Genomic DNA, 21131 nt, shown 5'->3' with positions numbered 1-21131 from the left:
TATTTTCCCGATCATTAAGACAAATGGAACAATAAAACTCGTTGCATATAAAAGGTTTTTATATTACCCAGTCGATTAACAGGGTTGTTTGTTGTAAAAACCTTTCATTTGATACAACAAACTCATTTTACTTCCTCGTTTCGTTTTACTTCCTGGGGTTATTGTGGGTTATCGTTGCTAGCAGAACGGAACTGCTAGCAGAACGGAACTCTCATTTGCCTATAGTTGCTCACTGAACGCTGCTGTACTGAATGACAAGACACGCCCTAACTAAATAGAATGGCGGAAGTGTGCGTTTGTTGGAGTCATTACGCAAAGCAGATCCTATTGGTCGAAATTCTTCCGTGTTTACCACCCTGTCAATCACTAGGGGGGAACACGGGAAAACAGCTTAAGGTATGGGTAGGTATGCAACGTAGCTGTACTTATGCGAACGTTACTACCTGCTGAAAGGTTTATGTAATATTTATTTTGAATTAGTCGATCGGAGCGATTGTTCATTAAACTACTCGTATTCTGTTCTTGACGTTGCCTTAGAGTACATTAACGTTACTCGACTCGGTGACATCTAATTTAACTAGCAGCTATGATGGCGTCGAGCTACAATGCTAAAGAAGAGGACGGTCACCATTCAGGAGCCGTTGGCCCCGGTGGAGCAGGTACCGTAAAGATCAAGAAGCCGGATAATACTGCGTTTAAACAGCAACGACTGCCTGCTTGGCAGCCCATTTTGACAGCCGGCACTGTCCTCCCAGCTTTTTTCGTAATCGGACTGATCTTCATCCCTATTGGTATTGGTCTGTTCGTCACATCCAATAACATAAAGGAGTTTGAGGTGAGCCCTGTGCCTTTTCTGATCCAAACAAACAACATTAACGTTACTTCATTTTCTGGATGTCTGTCAGTGTAATCATCATGAAAATCCGCCTCAGTTTTACAACTTTCAGGCTAATGACTGAAAATGCCAACCGATATTTTCATGTACTACTTTATATTGACTGTTTCAGATCGATTACACAGGCATGGAGGAGTCCAGTCCTTGTTATGTTTGCGCTCATAATTACAGCTGGAATAATACAACTCCCTGCATATGCTTGATTCCATTCGTTCTCGACCAGCCCTTTGAGGTAGGAAATCTTGTTTTGTGTCAAACATTTTGAATGCTTTATCGATTGAGATTCTTGGTTAGGTTATAATCCCTGTAAATGGTGATGTGTAAGTATAACTGTGTTAGTACTTAACTCGCACTTACAGTAGTTACATTCCTGCACTTTTTTTATTTCTTATGTAAAATAGTATTTATTGTTACACTAGGTCTCTTTAGCTCGTAGCTTGATTGTTCTCTCCTTTGTACGTCGCTTTGGATAAGACGTCTGCTAAATGACTAAATGTATGTGTTCGTGGGCTGTAATTTTACTGTGATTAAAATGGAGGTAAAAGCTTAGGTAGTCTTGCACTATGGCAACTAAGTATATGTACCCGATGGATTGGCCCTTCTTGTGAATTGAAATAACTACAATGCCCTTGGCTATCATTAAATATTCATTAGGGTTACTTTCGAAATAGCCTTACATTGATTACACTTGAAGCTTCGCCCTTGTTCTATTATTGATGTGTCCTTTGCTACAGCTACAGAGCACATGATCAACAGTGTTATCAAATGTTTCACACACCCAACAAGATTACCCTTTCAACTTAATATTGAAACAGTTGCAATCTTTCCGTCTCAACACAATGGAGACGGAAAGATTGCAACTGTTTCAATATTAAGTTGAAAGGGTAATCTTGTTGGGTGTGTGAAACATTTGATAACACTGTTGATCATGTGCTCTGTAGGTAGGCTTTGTTCTCCATTGTAACAGAGAATTATTGTGTTTGTGTGTGATTGATTGTTTGTTTTTCATCTGTGCAGTGGTTGTGCATGTACTTACAGTTGATGTTTTCTACATTTTTTTTAGAGCAATGTCTTCATGTACTACGGCTTGTCCAACTTTTACCAGAACCACAGACGTTATGTGAAATCTAGGGACGATAGCCAGCTGAATGGTGATAAGACCTCATTGTTGGTATGTACAGTTGGATGTCTTCTTCGATTTGTTGTTCTTGTCCTTATGGCAAATGTATCACAGGGTGATTGTAGATTTAGATTTTTCAGTAGTAAATTAACCAGGGTGGGAAAGTGACACGACATATGTGGTTATACCTTTTCCCCATATTTCTTTTCTAGAATCCAAGTAAGGAATGTGAGCCTTACCGCAAAAGTAATGGATTATCCATAGCCCCTTGTGGTGCTATTGCTAACAGCCTCTTCAATGGTAAGTTACATGTAACAGTGACTGGGGACATTTGACCATGATTCGTGGTTTTCTATTAAGAAATGACACTAGTCACTGAACACTGTTGTCGTTATCCAGATACCTTGGAGCTGATTTACAATTTTCCAAATGGTACCACTATTACCATACCATTAATGAGGAAGGGTATTGCTTGGTGGACTGACAAGCATGTGAAGTTCAGGAACCCTGGAGGAAACGACAACAATCTCACAACTGCATTTGCAGGTGGCCTGTCTTATAATACTGAAGCATGACACATTGGAGTGCTGGTAAAGACAGAAACTTACATTGACATTTTAACTTTATTTCAGGCACAGCCAAGCCTCTCAACTGGGGGAAACCTGTCTATGAGCTGGACCCCAGTGACCCTGACAACAACGGCTTTATCAATGAAGACTTCATCGTGTGGATGCGCACTGCTGCCCTTCCCACCTTCAGGAAGCTCTACCGAATCATCCAGAAGAAGAAGGACAACATGATGCCAACACTGCCCCAAGGAAACTACACACTGAACATAACCTACAGTATCCTTTCCAGATAATCAGCATTAACCTGAAAAAGTGTGATTTAGTACGTGCACATTCAAAAGATAGAGTTCATGTTTCATTAATCGAGTGAATTATGAACAAACATGTATTGCAGGGGTGGGGAACTTTATTCCTATGAAAGGCTTTTTTAGTGTTTAGGCCATTCACTGGCCATAGTCTACATTACTACTACTACTACCAGGTCTACATTGAAACACAGTAGTATGTTTGAGTATACCTACATTAAACTGTAGTATACCTAACCTAAAAAAACATTTTATACCCTGGTGATCGTAATATAGCCTACACTTTTCTGATTGGCTGACAGGTGTCTGATATTTCTTATCTTATTTCTCTATTAAAATCTCTCATTCACGAAGCATTGAAGCATTCAAACGTAAGGATTCTAAAGTGCTGTATAATCTTTGGTCAAAAGATGAATCACTATTCTATATCACTAGAGCTGCTTCCGAGGTATAAACAAACATGTATTGGATCTTTTTTGTCTCATGAAACTATTGTTAGCCTCAGAGTTCATTTGCTCTATAGTTCACCTACACATTTTCCCTTAATAATTGACCTCTAGATTACCCTGTGCGCAGCTTCGACGGCCAGAAGCGTATGATTCTGAGCACCATCTCCTGGATGGGAGGGAAAAACCCCTTCCTTGGCATTGCTTACATCACTGTAGGCTCTGTGTGTTTCTTCTTGGGTGTTGTTCTGCTCATTATTCACCACAAGTATGGCAGCCGGAACAACAACGCAGACATCCCCAACTGAGATGAGCTCTTCTGAGGTGCTCATGCGTCTTCCTGCGTAGCTACTGAACCCCTGCATGGACTACTGGCTTAACTTATGGCTCATTTTCTGTGTATAAACTGTAGTGATGTTCCAAAGTTACAGAAGATATTAAATCCATATACAGTGTCAACTTTGCACACATTGTTTCAATGTATACAATGGTTATATATCAATATAGGAAAACACACAGAACATTTTGATTATTGTGGCTAGTGCTGGTGGCTTTCATTACCATTTCAGAGCTATGGTCTTCCCTGTTGTGTTGATTTGACATGATAGAAGTACGTTTTGGGATCCAGTTTAATCAGGTAGTTATCCTGCCAAATACCACTGGATTGCAGTGGCAGTTTGCTTAAAAAAAAAGTTCCTAGGTTGAAGTTTAACAGTTGAACTGTTTCATACACAGCATGGATACCAAAATCAAGCACAATGCCTCTAAGCTACACCACTCAGTATTTTATACTTGAAACCAGTTAAGGCAATTACTGCTACACTGATCTGACCAAAGTTGTTTCGCTAATTCTATGCCACACGCTTCTGAAGCCGTGTACTATCCCTATCAAAATGATTGTCTTTTGCTATGAAGTAAGGGGGTTGTAGGGATCGAAGGATGCCTCCTGTGCTGTTTTTCCATTTCTTTCCTGTGTTTGTTTCCAACTGAATGTAATGGGTGTTGAATTGAACGCTTAAAATATGCTTTTATGAATGTATGGTTTTGCAGCTATACCCTGAAGCAAATATCCAATCGGCTTAAATGGGGATTGCAAATTGATGTCAGACTGTCAGTCCTGCTTCTTGCCTGGTTTTGCTTTGTTGAATCAGATGCACCCTATCATATATGTCATTTCATATGCATGCTGTAGTTTTTGTTTAGAAATGCAATCAAAGGGCTATACTTTAATTATTAAGGTTGTTTTGTTTTGTTTGTTGTTGTTATTTACCTTTTTACACTCTAAAGGAATATATTATATTTATCGTGACCAATTAATTTGAGTTGAAAATCATTTATGTTCTTTATTATGCTCTCATTTGTTTTCACTGGTTTTAAACCCAAATATTGTAGTATCAGAAAAATGCACTTTAAATTTGACATGAACTTAAAAATAGTACTTTGGATTATTTATTGTATATTGCTGATTACAGTTTCTTTTACATGTCTAGATCCATATTGAAATGGAACAAGAATAGATATAATGAGGCAACTATATACACCTCCAAAACTACATTTGGTATCTTGCCAATTCCAAAATGTTTGAATCATGACTAATAATACTGACATGTTGTATACAAAATATAATGACAATGGTGCATAGATAACTAAGCATGTAATCTGAGCTTTGTGGATACTGTAAAAGAAAATGTAATCATATTTTTTTTTTAAATTGGACAGCTGGAGATTGCTAAAGTGAATAAATTAACCTAAAGCTTACTTCATATCTTCTTAAGTCTGGTCTTATAACAAAAGAAAATGTAATCATATATACAGTATATATATATATATATATTTGGACAGCTGGAGATTGATAAAGTGAATAAATTCACCTAAAGCTTCATATCTCCTTAAGTCTGGTCTTATAACAGGTACTTACTTTGATATAGCCTCCATGTATGTACCTCAGAATTTCAAATTTCTCACCCATCCGCACACTTTAAAGCTAACATTTACTCGAGCATATGGTACCGTTTGGGATCACTGAAAGTTTTCTTTTCTTTCTTTGTCGAAAGGAAAGAAAAGAAAACCACACATTTTCAATCCAATTGAAGGGACAGCCTGTGATTTCAATCTCAGACACTTTCTGTTAAAGTGCTAAAAACGACAAACTTCCAGTAGAACCTTAGATCGTAATTAGCTACCACTTAAATGACTCACACATGCAGTAGTAAGATAGCTCTCACATTACACAAAAAATCAACTGAAAAATGTGCTCATATACAACTGAAATATTAGTTTAGTAAATATTAGTAATAGTAAAACACATGTTTTGGAGAATAATATTTATTTAATGGCAACATTTTTTTTTCTTTCAATTATTTTACCTCAATGAAAAGGTAAGATTTGTATGAATATTTTGGAAGTGGAACACCAAGACCAAGAGGATAAACAGCAAAGACATATTTTTTCATAGCCTGTTTGCTCATATTCACTAGGGGTGCCAATAATTGTGGAGGGCACTGTAGTTCCATGCAGCGGTAGCATATAGCTTCAGTGTTAACCAACACAGTCCATAATATAACAGGTAGGTAGCAGTAATACAAATGGGTTGGTTGTTCCTGCATTACATACAGCATTTACAGTGTCATTACAGTATAAAGAAAAGCTCTTTGGTAATAAGTGTCATCACTGAAACAGACATTCCTGTCACTGCAGGCTGTGTGTAATGCAGTTTTACTTTCCCTTACAGTAATGTAAAAAGAAAATGGCAAAAAATGCTTCACCAGGATGGTAAAATCTCTGCAACTCCCTCAATCCAGCGCTTGCGTGGTTGTCCTCTTGCTTGAACTCCTGAGCACCTGCTGTTGTAGGCTCTGGAGGCTGGCTGGTGGGCTTACTGCTTGATCTTCCATGTGCCATTCCAGCCCTACGGTGCTTATGATGTGTAATGTGTAATAATGCCCCCTGGATGACACAAGGGTAAATCAGGCCTTCATCTGTATACCGGTAGGTTCCTTAAAAGTATTGTTTTTGTATATGATGATTTAATTTCATCTTTGTGTTGATGGGACATAAGCATTTCTGTGTGATTTCATAGACATAATTCCCCCTCTATGCCACAAAAGCAACTCAGGAAATGGACTTCTAACTTGTTCTTAGCAACACTAATGTCTGAATATCGTGAGGTGATAGAGCCCTGTAGTGTATGACTCAGTGTACCCCCTCGGTGTCACAGGTTGTTGTTTTGAGGATTTGAATAGGAAGAACCTGTTGTTTCTGTATCGATATTAATTGAACTGTAATGTGACTGAGCAGTAATGATAATAACACAAGCACATACAACATTACATTTCAAAAAATATAAAACAAAAGAAAGATGTCCGTAAAAATTTCGAGAGGTAGGCTATGAGGGCAGTTTCTAAGCTATGGACAAGATATCATTAGGACCACAATGTCAAGTCCAAGCAGCCAAGCCGAGATTAAGATAAACTGACCTGATGATGGTTGATGCATGGGTAAGAACAGAAGACCAGAATTGGCATAATATCACACTATTTATCTATCGAATGAAACTCAGTTGTGTCATATTGTTTACAGATAAAATGCAACAATAAGTTTACAGACATAGGCCTATAATGATAACTTGATAATGATGACTATGAATGTGTGGCTTAAGTATAGTGATATCTAGCATGTCTAGTAGCCTATTTTATATCAGTGTTTCAAATAGAAAAACATTGAACGCTTACGCTGAAATCGTCACTATTAACATAGCCAGCAGTGCGTAATAAAAAAAATATGTTACTCGACAAAACCGAGATTCAACTGTACTACGTGCATACTACTACTACTACTACTGCATTCTGAGGCTACAGAGGAGCAATGCAACAGCTTCATTGACTTTTTCAGATCCAAGGTCAACAACATTCGCTCTCTGATGTCCAGCTCTCCATCTCTGCTTCTCTCTGACACCAACACCTTATCTGCGAGTGCTGTCTCCTCTATATCTCGCTGAGGTTCAGGAGAGCCATGTTGAAGAAATCCTCAGAAAAATTAAATCCTGTACCTGTACCCTGGACCCCATTCCAACTGCTCTGCTCAAGTCACACATCCCCACTCTCAGTCCTTTCATCACCAAAGTTGTTAACCTTTCCCTTCAGTCTGGCTATGTCCCACCTGCTCTCAAGGTTGCTGTCATCCGTCCCCTTCTCAAGAAGCCCACCCTGGACCCGGAGGTTCTAGCCAACTCCAGGCCTATCTCAAACCTTGCCTTCCTGTCCAAGGTGTTAGAGAAGGTAGTTGCTTCTCAACTTCAGGACCACCTCAAACACAACAATTTGTTTGAAAAATTTCAGTCAGGATTTCGTTCAGCCCACAGCACTGAAACAGCTTTGCTCAGGGTGACGAATGACCTGCTGATGACAGCCGATGCAGGATCACCTTCACTCCTCATCCTCCTGGACCTGACTGCTGCATTTCACACAGTAGATCACACTATCCTCCTAGAGTGCCTCCACACCACCATTGGACTATCAGACTCTGCACTCAAGTGGTTTCAGTCTTACCTTTCTGGCAGAACTGAATATGTCTCACTGGGAAGATGCAAGTCCAGACTGCCCCTGTCTCCTGTGGTGTTCCGCAAGGGTCGGTCCTCGGCTCCATCCTCTTCATAATTTACGTGCTCCCCCTCGGTCGTGTCATCAGCAGACATCAGATGTCTTTCCACTGTTATGCTGACGACACAGCTTTACATTAAAACTGCCCCAAGCCCCTTTGCATCCATGTCATGTCTCACCGCCTGTCTTGGGGAGATAAAGGCATGGATGAGCAACAACTTTCTCCAGCTAAACAGTAGCAAAACCGAAGCCCTTCTTGTTGGCACTCCACACCAGGTTCAGTCATCCTCCATAACTCATCTCACCTTCGACGGCCAGGTCATAACCCTCTCCTCCACAGTCACTAATCTCGGTGTTAGGTTTGACCCTCACCTGACCTTTAATGACCATATAAAACACCTGTGCCTCCTTTTATAATATAAAAAACATCTCCAAACTCCGCCCCACTTTAACCCTGTCAGATGCAGAGAAGCTCGTCCACGCCTTTATCTCCTCAAGACTGGACTATTACAATTCACTTTTCTCTGGGATCACTGGCAAGAACATCCAGAAGCTGCAATACATCCAAAACAGCGCTGCCAGGATCCTGATGAGAGTCCGGAAATATGAGCACATAACACCGATATTACACTCACTACACTGGCTCCCTGTCCCTGTCTCTCCCGGATTGAATACAAAGTCCTAATACTCACCCATACATGCATAAATGGGCATGCACCTCCCTACCTGCAAGAACTAATTACTCCCCAAACCTCCACCTGCACCCTCAGATCTGCAAACAGCTCGCTCCTCCGGGTCCCCAACACCAAGCTCCGCACCATGGGCGACCGGGCCTTTTGCTCGGCAGCGCCATGCTTATGGAACAGCCTCCCTGACCACCTAAGGGCAACGCAGACGCTGGACTCCTTTAAAACTAGCCTAAAAACATTTTTTATTTAGGAAGGCGTTTTTGGCTTTGTGATAAATCACTGTCACTAAGTTTTCTATTATGCTTATGTTTACTAGTTTTATTTAATTTAATTTTATTTTATTATTATAGTTTGTTTCTACTATGTTTTGGCACTCTGAGATTCATTTAAATGAAGAGTGCGCTACAAATAAAATGCATTGTTTATTATTATTATATTATCATTATTATTATTATTATTATTCTACTTTTATTCTGACGACATTCACGCTAGATTTCGGACTAACCGGAAGTCTTAGCTGCCGCTACCTTAACGGAACTGCGCTGTTTAAACGGAAATGCGTATTGCTCGCAAGGGTACCTGGGATATCATCGGAAGTACGGTTTGTGTCCTTGTGCTTGACAAGCTCCAGTTAAAGTCAGAAAGACAGAAAATGTCCTACATGTACAGGCACTTTACGGTGGGTGAATATGTTTTAATTCTTAGGGTTTTTATAATGTAAAGTTGGAGAATAAAGGTCTGAATATGAACACTTTTTTGTAAAAGCCTAACTTCAAGTGAGGCAACCTTACCAAACTAAGGTTAGCTAACGTCAACTAACCTGCCCATGGAAACGTTAGATTAAGGGCACAGTCGTCTGTGTTAAGGATAACGTTGTTTATTATTTTTTGACACCAACCGAACAGCTACTGAAAAAGGCAACCCTAAAGGGTGGCTTTATCTTTGTATAGAGATCTATATTTTTGTATAGAGATCACTACAAACGTAACGTTAGCTAACCTTAGCTAGGAACCGGTTAAATACAGTCACACTAACATCACTTTGTTTTATTCTTGAGCATAAACATACTTAATTGTTGACTGACGGATATTGTTACATAATGTTTCGTCTTCCGGTTACATTTTAATACAGGTCATTTGTGTCATATTCGTTGTTGCTTAATGTTAAATTTGCAACGTCTTTAAATTCTAAAAAAGTAGGTGAAATTATTCCTTTCGGAGACTAATTCAAATAAATAAATGTGGTCAATACAGAAAGATTGCAGGATATGCCTCAGAATGTTGCAAAAAATACACCTCTTCTGAGAAAAGCATTTCGAATGATTCATGCACATAGGGAGTTATTAATAGCCCTCGTGACGTCATTTATTGACATTTCTATATGTCTGTTCTATATGGGGCATGCAGGGTTAGGCTGTGCCCTCCCCCTCCCCTCACTGCATAACTGTTTTCCACACACATATATAGATTGTGAATTAAGTATATTATTGTGTACTTAATATTTGAAACACTGCCATTATCTGAATGCACAGTCAATCTTTGTGTCATGCATTTTGTGTTTCTAGGCCCTTCAGCAAATTTCCCGGCGGACTATAGCCAGTAGTGCCCGTCGGCAAGTCGACAACAAGGTTCGACAGAAGCAGAAGTTGTTTCAGGTGAGTCACTTTGAACGAGAAAGCGCATTGACCTGATTTATTGACATTTGCTATTGTAATGGAATTTTACAGCCACTTGTCTGCATTACTCCCTGAAGTCCATGTTTTCATTGTACTATTTATAGAAATAGTTAAATTAAATGAGTCTGTTGATGTGATAATGGTAATGATAATGTTATGGTTAAGTCTTCATTTTATCCCCAGGCTCTGGAGTGATTTTATTATTTCTGCCGTTGTAGAAAACCAGATAAGTATACAGCTATGCTAACCAGGGATTCACTGGTAGTTAAGGCTGTGTTGACTAATACATGCATGCACCGTAACATGCCAGTGGACCTAGCGGAGTCTAGCTTTGCTTGAAAAGCTGTTTTGCTGTGATCGAGGCTGACACATGCTCTGTCGTTATATATCAAAAAATGAAAGACTAGATCGCTTTTATATTACATTTCATTGCAATTGATAAGGAATAACATCTTGTTTACTGTGATATTAATTATAACATTGTCACACATTTGGTATATTGAGGGTAAGTAATTCTGCTTCTAGCATCACATTGATCTGATTGTCATTCCTATCGGATGTATGTTTATTTTTGCTATTAGCTATTGGACGACACCGTGAAAAACAACCCAAGTTAAGGATTTCGAACTCATCTGTAGCAACTAGAAATGATCAATATATTTAGTGTTGTTCCAATGGCATACCATAGAGCAACACACAAATTGTCTGATGTGGAGACCATGGAGTTGCTGCATTAAAATCGTAACTAGATTAGAATAGAGATATCCGTTGTCTTGCCCATTTGAATTCAGGCCACATCTTTGTTTCAGGAGCTGGGTCCTTCAGCTTGGCATTTGTTTTAGATTTAGATGATACAAAAATATGCTTCCAACCGAATGGAATCTCTTTTTGGTTTTGTCTGTAGACCAGATGAACACAAGCTCTAGCCAAAGCCACACATAATGCTACTACATTTCTGCTAGATGCAAGATGGCATCTTTTGTGGGCCAGGCTACCTACCTTCACCTATTTCTTCAGGCTAACATTTGCACTCTACATACATTAGCCTACTTTTAAAAATTAAATTTTATAACTGCAACCTATCTCAGGACTTTACCTCATCTCCAATATATGATCCCAAAGGTGGTGAGATGGCAAGCATTATTATACGACTCCTCAGAATGTTGCAAAAAGTTCCATTGATTTGAGTTGGCCACCCCAATGTTCAGACGTCTGCTATGTACGGGATAATGTATACCGTAATTTCCGGACTATAAACCGCTACTTTTTTCCCACGCTTTGAACCTCGCGGCTTAAACAACGACGCGGCTAATTTATGGATTATGATACCTGTGACTGTATACGGTGGCTTTGTGTTTACGGTGGCTTTGTGGAGCTAGGATGCTAGCATGGATGCAGCCGCATGGATGCTTAGCTCCACGCGATTTCTCAGTATCTCAATAACTTAACTAATGTCAAAATAACCACAGTCTACCGGCGTAGACAGAACACAACTCAAAACAGTTTACAACAATACAAATCCAGTCTTTTCAAGTTCTTTAGCTCATTGGTTTCAAACTTGGCGTCTTTCTTCTATCTCACTGTCTTCAATCTAACGTTCTAGCTTCTGATTGACTCTTGCAACTGTGCTCTCTTAAAGCAACAGTGCACTTATCGTAACTGGCTGCACCTGCGGCTTATAGACATGTGCGGCTTATTTATGTTAAAAATAATTATATTTAAAAAATTCAGTGGGTGAGGCTTATATTCAGGTGCGCTCAATAGTCCGGAAATTACGGTAGTCCACCAGACAGTATAGGAAAATAAATCCCAACAGGACGGACAGGAAGGAATTTATTTTCCAATACTCACCGACAGACTAATATACTGTTACTTGCCCAAACGATAAGACACTCCTCACATGTGTATTACCGTTTCATGGCTTCCACTGAGAACAAATAGGTAATTAGATTGTCTTGACAAGTAACCGTATAATAAGCGGCACGTTGGGGTGCCTTTTTCGTCCTGTTGGGATTTATTTTAGGATACTGACCTGCGGACTATACATCATCCCTCACTTATTTTACCAGTTCATGGACAGAGAGCCAATAACATTATTTGATTTGGATTTGGGCCCTATAGCAGTGTCGCTATGTTACCACCGTTTCTTCACCAGTTGTAGCATTTCCATAGATATTCCTGCATAGATGACAGAGGACATAGAGAGGTTGTGTTTCATGGGCTAGCTTGTAGAAGTTCAAAACATTTTTGCCGTAGTCTACTTCTGTAGGTTAATCTGAGAAGATAATTTGTTGTGAATGAATTGTGTAAATGTCATGCTTTTCTGGCAGAGCAGATCTCATGCTGGTCCTGGTCTCCCTGCTAAAATGTGTTTGATTTCTGTGTCTAGGAGGACAATGGTATGCCCATCCATTTGAAGGGAGGAGCCAAGGATGCTCTTCTGTACAGGGCAACCATGGGCTTGACTATTCTTGGTGGGTAGACCTAAAGACTTTAAGTTTAGATTCATATGATCTGTTAAAATCACTTAAATTGTTCAACCTGGTTATTTCTGAAAATCTGTTGTGTCTTTCAATTTGTTGTTGAATATGTATGAAAAAAAAAAAACTCCCCTGCAAATGTGATTTCTTATATATGCTTCTTTTTCTCTCTTTGAACAGGTAGTGCATATGTTGTATACGAGTTGTTATCAGCAGCATCGCCTAAGAAGAAGTGATCCATTTGACTTGCCCTTGTGTACAACAATGTTTTGCCAATTGTACATATCAGTAATCAGGGAGTCTTTTGTCATGTCTATGAGTATTATTTAATGTCCATGGGATCAACACTTGATTGGGACACCAATCAAGCATAGGAAATAAAATGTTTGGAGCGCGCTTGGAACTTGTTTTTTTTTTTTACATGAGCAACCCCTTAAAGACTTTGACTAGAGCTTCTGAGAAAAGGAAGATTACTGCTTACTGTCATTTGGCTAGAAATGTTTTCTTTGGAGCTGTTTTGAGACCGTCATATATATATATATAGAGAGAGAGAGAGAGATTAAAAAACAAACAAACAAAATAACTCCATAATTTAGTTACAGTGGGGAAAATACAAGTATTTGACCCCCAACCGGTTTTGCAAGTTTGGCCACTTGAAATGCCAAAGAAATGCGTGATCTAGAATTGTAATGGTAGATCTATTTTAACAGTGAGAGACAGAATATCAACAAAAACATCCAGAAAACTGCATTTTATAACAGTTATGAGTTGATTTGCATTTGATCGTGGAAAATAAGTATTTGAACCCCTACCAAACAGCAAGAATTCTGGCTCCCACAGACCAGTTATGTGCCCACGAAGCACACAGATTAGTCCTCAATAGGCCTAACCAGGTACACCTGATCTCAACTGGTGACGTGTATAAAATAAACCTGTCCAAAGAATCATACTTCACACCTTCAACCTCACGACCATGGGCAAGACCAAAGAGTTGTCCAAGGACGTCAGAGATGAGATTGTAGACCTGCACAAGGCTGGAATAGGCTACAAAACCATCGGCAAGCAGCTTGGTGAGAAGCAAACTGTTGGTGCGATTATTCACAAATGGAAGCAACACCAAACAACTGTCAATCGCTCTAGGTCTGGGGCTCCATGCAAGATATCCCCTTGTGCAGTATTGGTGCTCATCCGAAAGGTGCAGAATAACCCCAGAACTACACAGGGGGAGCTTGTGAATGATCTCAAGGCAGCTGGGACCACAGTCACCAAGAAAACCATTGGCAACACACTACGCCGCAATGGTTTGAAGTACTGCAGCACTCACAAGGTCCCCCTGCTCAAGAAAGCACATGTACAGGGCCGTCTGAAGTTTGCCAATGGACACTTGAATGATTCTAAGGCGGATTGGGAGACAGGATGTGGTCAGATGAGACCAAAATCAAGCTCTTTGGCATCGACTCGCCGCGTTTGGAGTGGGAAGAATGCTGAATATGACCCCAAGAACACTATCCCCACCGTCAAGCATGGAGGTGGAAACATTATGCTTTGGGGCTGTTTCTCTGCCAAGGGTACAGGACGACTCCACCGCATCCAGGGGACTATGGATGAGGCCATGTACCGTGGAATCTTGGGCGAGAACCTCCTTCCCTCAGCCAGGACAATGGAAACGCAACCTTAAGGATTTGGAGAGGATCTGGAAAGAGGAGTGGACCAAAATCCCTCCTCAGATGTGTGTAAACCTGGTGACCAACTACAAGAAGTGTCTGATGTCTGTGCTTGCCAACAAGGGTTATTCCACCAAGTACTAAGTCATGTTTTGCTAGAGGTTCAAATACTTATTTTCAGCCATCATCATCATCATCATCATCATCATTCATCATCATCATCATTGTTTATTCAGGGAGAATTGACTGAGCACAGGGCTCTTTTGCAGCAATGCCCTGATTGAGGCTACATAATACAGAAGAACAATAAATAAACAAACCATAACAAAACAGAACAGACAAAATAAATAAACAAAACACATTAAACAACTCAGAAATTAAGTATAAAAAAAATTAAATAACAAAGTAAAAAAAATGAAATCAGAGAATCATTTAAAACAACAGCATTGAGGCACATTCTTAGCATCTAAAAGGCTCTTAAATTGGTTGACAGACAAATACTTGGTTAGTTTCAACTCCACTTGAACAGTGTTCCATGTTATAAAATGCAGTTTTCTGGATGTTTTTGTTGATATTCTGTCTCTCACTTTTAAAACAGACCTACCATTACAATTATAGATCACACATTTCTTTGCAAGTGGCCAAACTTGCGAAATCGGTAGGGGGTCAAATACTTATTTTCCCCACTGTACAAAAGTTTGACTGGTTGTCATTTTCAAGTTTAAGAGATTTTGAATGTGGGATTGAATGGACATTTAGACGTGAGAAAAAGTAATTGCTCCTGAGTGGAGGATATATGAGAATGTAGAGACCAAGATGAACAATGAAACTGGTTAAACCTCAGGAACAACTTAATGCTGTCATCTTCTGTGGAAAGGTCTACATTTGGCTATTGTGGTACTTAAACCCAGTAGTAAATACATTGCTTTTCAAACTGCACTTAAGTGAGGAGGTCACTAAAACAAGATACTTAATAAATCTTTTAAAATGGGTCTTCTCCAACCATATGTAATTCTGGTGCTGCTTTTTTCGTTAGTAGCTCGTTTCCTCTGAACTGTAACCTTCACAATTCACTAGAGGGCAGCATTTACTATGGCATGCGCTGTCCAGGGTGGCGAAAGGTCGACTTCATAACAAACTGAAAAGCAAATGAGAAATGGTACTGACGGACCCTCATGTATGCCAAGGTGGTTGTTATTATTATTATACAATGATAATCATTGTTATGGATATGTAAATTATTAAACAATTAGACAATTCACTTGAGTAATGAATCCCGTTAGACCTCACCAATAATGTGTTAGGAAATTAATATTTGACGCGTTTTGAGAAGCATGACATCTTTGGCAGTGTGGGGATTATCTAGGCCTACCTATAAAGGTTTCCTGTAAGACATCTTGTTTTTTTTTAATGTTGGAATGAACATGTCAATGAAATGGACCATTAAAACGAAATTGCCGGTGTTTGTTAAATACAGGCAGTGATACTCGCAGTTAACTTGTTGCTGCTGTTCTGTTGAGTCTATTGATTATTGTAGCCTAGCCTATTCTTTCGTTTGGGAAAAATCGTATTATAGCCTAACGCCAAGATATCTACATCAGTAAGGCCTACATGTGCATCAGTTAATGTAGGTTATAGGTCTTAAATGACAAAGCTCACAATATTGTGGTTTTATTTTAAAATAACGTAGATGGGATCTAGGAAATAGTGCCAGAGGTAGGCTAACCTGTCATGGACTTGGGAATTTCGTCTCACTTGTGGCAGGAGTTTCCCTTTCCCAAAGTTTCTTGAAGTGAGAGGCAAGAACAGCCCCCTATTTAGTCGCATGCTGAGGAAAGCTCCGTCCCACTTGAAAAGAGGCTGTCCTTCAAGAAGCTCCCATCTGCAGACTGAGCTTCAAGCAGTCAACTAGAGAAGTCTTCTCTCAGCACCCAGTAGGAGCTTCGCCGGTTTTCTGAAGGGGGCATCTCCGCAAACTCATAGTTCTCTATTACATTTTCAAGCTAATCAGGTAAGTAAAATAATGAAGTAGCCTACTATTCTATTGAATCTTGTGCATCAATTCATTGGTGTCCTAAGCATGAAAAGTAAACGGAGACTTAAGGCTACAATTTATTTCAGGTTTTGTCACTTTTTGTTTTTATAAATTCTGGGCTGCGCTTTTTTTTTCAACAGTTGCCTATAGTCTATGTCATGGGATCTCCACAAATTATAATTCATAGTTGGTTGGCTACTTATTTATTTACTTACTGTATTTATTTATGTATCTGTTTATTTTTAATTTAATTAGGCTGCTTTATTTATTTAGCCTGTCAATGTTAAACCTTATAACACTGTCAAACCATTTAGGGTATTGGCAATTTCAGTTAGAGCGGAGGTTTAGAATAATCTGCATAAGTGGTTCAGTGGTTCTCGCCCAGACCTCCGCAAGATTTTTTAGAGTAGTGCTCTTTGCGTTCTCTCAATATCACTTGCAACCGACGGCTAATTGCATAACCGCTCGGGGGCGCCCAATAACCATACAAATCATCCTGAATCAAGTTGAGCTCTCCTTCGGTTGCTAGTGACCTTTCCCTAAATTAGAACATAGACTATCCGCTCAAGGCCGATGAGGACTATTAGCGGATTCCACTGTAAAACAGAATCCCAGCGGTTAGAATTTGTTTAAGAAGACTGAATAAACTTCTAGACGTAAAGTGTTTTGTTTGAAATCAATACAAAGTCTATGGTCTGCGGTTAGTTCTAATTCAGCCTAATAATGAGCGCGACTTAATTTTTTTTTCTGCTACACTGCTCTGAATTTACTTTTAACTCGTTATAGGCCATTAGAGATGTGTAAAAACTACAGTCTTTGACGAATGAAAATTAATAAACCATTGATGTGTCTTTGTAGATTTATTCATGTTCTGTTGACCCCCTGCTTGAAAATGAAGATAAGGCTATCGGTGGCTACAGCCGCCCTCCTCGTATTGCTCTTGAATTCAGTAGAGGCACAAGGTAATCTTTCATTCTCTCCCTTCTTCCCTCCCTCCCTCTTTCTTTCCCTCCGTTTCTGTGTACCATTCCAAGCGGGTTTCTCGTCAGTGATTCATCCACAATAACTAGGCTACATGGTCTACATATCACTCCATTCATTTATGTTATGAGGTTATTTTTGCATTTGAGATGAGACACTCAGCTAAACAAGCGCGACCAGTGTGTATAACAAAATGTCACCAAAATTCTTGATCTCTTTAACTTTACCTTAATTCATCGTTAATTTCGTGGGTCTTGGAAAGTCAAGACGGAGACCAATGTAACGACTCGTTTGATTTAATTAGACCAATATGATGAAAAATGAAAAAACAGAATCATTTCTGAAGCCTTGAATGATTTTCCACGCATCCCGAGACAGCGTGACAGTGTTCAGACAGTGTGTCTGAAGAAGTGTAGTAATATAGCGTAGCCTACATACCTGCACGTATGAGGTCATCAATATGAGATGGAAGTCACTCCGTCTTTCTTTAAATGGCTGTCAGACCTATCCAGTTAACCAAAAAGGAAAAAAACGACACTAGGCCTACCTAACCAAAATCAAACAAGACATTCAATTCTCAAGAGGATATTTTAGATCTGAAGTTAGCTTTTTTGAACTTTGTTACACGAAAATAACTAATCAGGTATTTTTGCAACACATTGCCCATTATGGCTTTAAATTCAGGCAATATGCTAAATTCAATAGCAACATATTAAGCTACATGACAGGTTTTACTAACAGTATTATTTTTTGTAATGTTTTATTTGATCTGTATAGGCTCTGCAGTGAATTGGAACACCCAATGGAAACTTATGATTCTTTCCCCCCAAAGTGTTTTGGGGAGTCAGATGTCTTCTCCCATATATCTCCTGAAACAGAATGGAAAGATGTAATATGAGAGAGGCAAATTAGTCCTCAGACAGCACAAAGACAAAGAGCCTTTTAGGCTTCTGTCAGACATTTTTGAAAATGCTGAGTTGCAATTCATATGGAAAGTTAATATGCAGTAATGTTTAATGTCAGCACATGTTGTGGAATTACTTTGGCATCTGCTCTCCTTCTCTGGGAGACTCTAGCCTTTTCTGCTAGCTGTCTGGCAGTTGCACAGGCCAAAATGAATGCCTGGCTGCCTGGAGACGGAGGTTATTGACACTGGCCAGACTCTCTCTCTTGAGAGAGGGAGAGGTGTTCTCCTTAAGCTGGTGGGACCCACTGCCACGCCCAATGGCAATGAAGAACTGTGAATGGTGGATGTATGCAAACAATCATAATATTTCCGAACGATGTGTATGTTTTTTTATGAATGTATCTGGTATTTCAGTTCAAGAACACTGTGTTTTTTTGCGTATCGTTTCAAAGCTGGGCAAAACATTTGAGTAAATCAATGGTGTCACCACGTGTGCAAATCGTTTGTCACATGTTGTAAATGTTATGGTTCGGCAATGGTTCGCTTTTTGGGAATTGGTGAAGACTACTCCCGTGCAGCACAATGTGTGCGGGTCCAGCAAAGGGGCCCTTTGGACACAGGAAAGCAGCGTACGGTTGAACGTGCCAGGTTGGTGAGCCTCTTTATTTGAGTGGTCTCCATGGCCTAAGCTTCTTGCTCAGGTCCTGTGTGTCGTCTGCCTGTGCACCTGATGTGTCATGAGCTGTGGCTTCCTCTACTCAGTATTTTAAAATGATATTGTCACCCACTCACTATCTAACTAACCACCGACACCCCTCCCCTCCCCTCCCATGCCATACCATACCATACCATACCGCACTCAGTAATTTAAAATTATATTGTCACCCACTCACTATCTAACCACCAACACCCCCTCCCAAACCCTCCCCACCCATACCAGCTCGCATGCTCATTTCATGTTGACCTTCCACTTTGCTAAAACAAACTGATGGATAGGCTTTGCCTGTGTCACCATGCTGTCTTTCTCCCCCTAAGGTTAGGTCTTCAGTAGACTTATGTATTCTCTTTATTTCTACTAAAACTATTCAAATAAATACAACTTTGTAGATTTACTTTAACTACCCCTCAAGCCGTACATTGGCAATTCGTGTAATGGAAATAATATGCATGAACGACACTACATTTCCCCTAAAACACTACGTATTACTTTTAATACTGGAGGATTTGATATTGCCTTTCTGATTACAGCATCATATTTAATCCCTTCTAATATTGCTGGCATGCAAGCAGCGTCCTGGGAATATCATTTTAAAATATATTTATGGTCTCTCTCTGTGGTCCCTGTTGTACATGAAAATGTTTGTTCGTATTTTTTTCCGGTTTGGTCTGCACACCTTTTCCACGTACATGTGCATGATGCTGTGACAACAACCTCAGTGTGGACATGTTCATAGTCGTTTTGTTTTTTTTTTCCCCCAAGAATGCATCTGTCATAATTTTTTTTTAATGATCAATCAATTTTTTAAAATTTCCTTTCAGTTTTTTGTTTTTGTTTTGAGCAGTATCCTGTTGTCTCATGGCATCTTGTGTATACTTTCTGAATGAAAAGGAAGTACACAAAAGTCTTCTATGACAAATGTGTATTCTTTTTAAGAGGTTTGCAATGGATGTGTGCCATTTAAAGTCTAGACATAGAAGGATTTCACCTTACATATGAAATATGTGAATATATACTCTGTATATATAACATATAGTATAATATAATGTCAGTTCCACCGCAACTGTGATCTGGCATCTTGGATTCCATTGTATAATCATTGACTGGGAATGAAAACATTGTTGTATTGATGCAACTTTATTTGTAATTGGTTAATATGTTGGGGCTGGTCGGGCATGCTTTGAATTGATTGCATACAGCATGTTGTGTATGGTCACCTCAATGTTTGCGCATTGGGTATATTTGTGTGGAGGTAGTCTGTATTTCATGTTTTGAGTCTTGACTTTCTGTGCTTGAGTTGCATACCATGAGTTACCTGGTTTTTGCAATTCAAACAAAAGCCATTTTACCACAAAATGGCTCCCTATGATACATGTGTCACTCTATGTTACCTTTTCGTCACCTTGTCCTTTTCCCACCTTGTGGGCTCTTTATGTCCTGCCCAACAACGAAACGGTCAACTTCAGTCATGAAGTGTTTGTCGTTGGGAAATATTTTTGCGTAAAGTATCAAATAATTACAAATTCAGTACATATTTTAACTTTATATGAAGAGGAACTAACATTGATAACGACTTTGTTTACAGTGGAGCCTCCCTCAGACTTGAAATTTAAAATCCTAAATGAGAACACTGTGGAGATGACATGGAGACACCCTACATCACAGATACATGGTTACAGAATACTAGTAGATTCAGACACAGGTGAGTCTTCCTCTTAGGTTTAATGCACTGCATCAGCTGACGTCAAATATGTTCTGCTCAAGACGTACTTATATGAAAGTGCACGTAGTTTCACTAATAGGTATGGGTATTGATTCTTTTCTTGCAGATGAACCATCCAAAGATTTTAGCCTTCCTGCCTCAGCTTCGATTATATCTATCACTGACCTGACTCCAGACTTAGACTACTCAGTCTCAATCAACTCTTATGTTGGGACAGAGGAGAGTATACCCATTTTTGGCCAACTGACAAGTAAGTACATACAACACATCAACATATTTATAATACAAATTAATAAATATTGAGAAAAAAGTTAATCTTCCCCTCC

The 21131-nt window shown here is 39.4% G+C and overlaps 3 protein-coding genes across 5 annotated transcripts in view; all 3 read left to right on the top strand.

Annotated features, from left to right (window-relative positions):
• The first annotated feature begins 336 nt into the window (after positions 1 to 336).
• On the top strand, positions 337 to 5093 carry tmem30aa (transmembrane protein 30Aa). The gene is made up of 7 exons (XM_012838113.3): positions 337 to 835; positions 1008 to 1127; positions 1959 to 2066; positions 2228 to 2315; positions 2415 to 2561; positions 2648 to 2860; positions 3450 to 5093. Exons 1-7 carry the CDS (start codon positions 587 to 589, stop codon positions 3641 to 3643), a joined length of 1119 nt encoding a protein of 372 aa, XP_012693567.1. The 5' UTR covers positions 337 to 586; the 3' UTR covers positions 3644 to 5093.
• A 4082-nt stretch (positions 5094 to 9175) lies between these two features.
• Positions 9176 to 13173, top strand: LOC105909457 (cytochrome c oxidase subunit 7A2, mitochondrial-like). Its single transcript, XM_012838089.3, has 4 exons — positions 9176 to 9301; positions 10187 to 10276; positions 12687 to 12771; positions 12958 to 13173. Exons 1-4 carry the CDS (start codon positions 9179 to 9181, stop codon positions 13011 to 13013), a joined length of 354 nt encoding a protein of 117 aa, XP_012693543.2. The 5' UTR covers positions 9176 to 9178; the 3' UTR covers positions 13014 to 13173.
• A 3099-nt stretch (positions 13174 to 16272) lies between these two features.
• col12a1a (collagen, type XII, alpha 1a) overlaps positions 16273 to 21131 on the top strand; it is a 55221-nt gene continuing 50362 nt past the window's right edge. For 2 of the 3 annotated variants that reach the window (XM_012838088.3, XM_012838087.3), the window contains exons 1-4: positions 16273 to 16452; positions 17335 to 17438; positions 20668 to 20784; positions 20912 to 21055. In XM_012838088.3, the coding sequence (XP_012693542.2) occupies positions 17369 to 17438; positions 20668 to 20784; positions 20912 to 21055 (331 nt within the window). In that variant the 5' untranslated portion in view covers positions 16273 to 16452; positions 17335 to 17368. The remainder of the gene's footprint in view (positions 16453 to 17334; positions 17439 to 20667; positions 20785 to 20911; positions 21056 to 21131) is intronic. The other variant, XM_012838086.3, reaches the window with a different exon arrangement.

The sequence above is a fragment of the Clupea harengus genome, chromosome 14 (assembly GCF_900700415.2).
Source record: "Clupea harengus chromosome 14, Ch_v2.0.2, whole genome shotgun sequence".
Taxonomy (NCBI): Eukaryota; Metazoa; Chordata; class Actinopteri; order Clupeiformes; family Clupeidae; genus Clupea; species Clupea harengus.
Note: the sequence above shows the minus strand (reverse complement) of the source record. Positions and strands in the feature narration are given on the sequence as shown.

What these genes read in the sequence shown, in the direction of transcription:
- tmem30aa (XM_012838113.3), top strand. Translation starts at nt 587, where the DNA reads ATGATGGCGTCGAGCTACAATGCTAAAGAAGAGGACGGTCACCATTCA. An exon ending in TCTCACAACTGCATTTGCAG is followed by an intron (nt 2,562 to 2,647) that starts GTGGCCTGTCTT and finishes ACTTTATTTCAG; the next exon opens with GCACAGCCAAGCCTCTCAAC. An exon ending in CACACTGAACATAACCTACA is followed by an intron (nt 2,861 to 3,449) that starts GTATCCTTTCCA and finishes ATTGACCTCTAG; the next exon opens with ATTACCCTGTGCGCAGCTTC.
- LOC105909457 (XM_012838089.3), top strand. Translation starts at nt 9,179, where the DNA reads ATGCGTATTGCTCGCAAGGGTACCTGGGATATCATCGGAAGTACGGTT. An exon ending in ACATGTACAGGCACTTTACG is followed by an intron (nt 9,302 to 10,186) that starts GTGGGTGAATAT and finishes TTGTGTTTCTAG; the next exon opens with GCCCTTCAGCAAATTTCCCG. An exon ending in CATGGGCTTGACTATTCTTG is followed by an intron (nt 12,772 to 12,957) that starts GTGGGTAGACCT and finishes CTCTTTGAACAG; the next exon opens with GTAGTGCATATGTTGTATAC.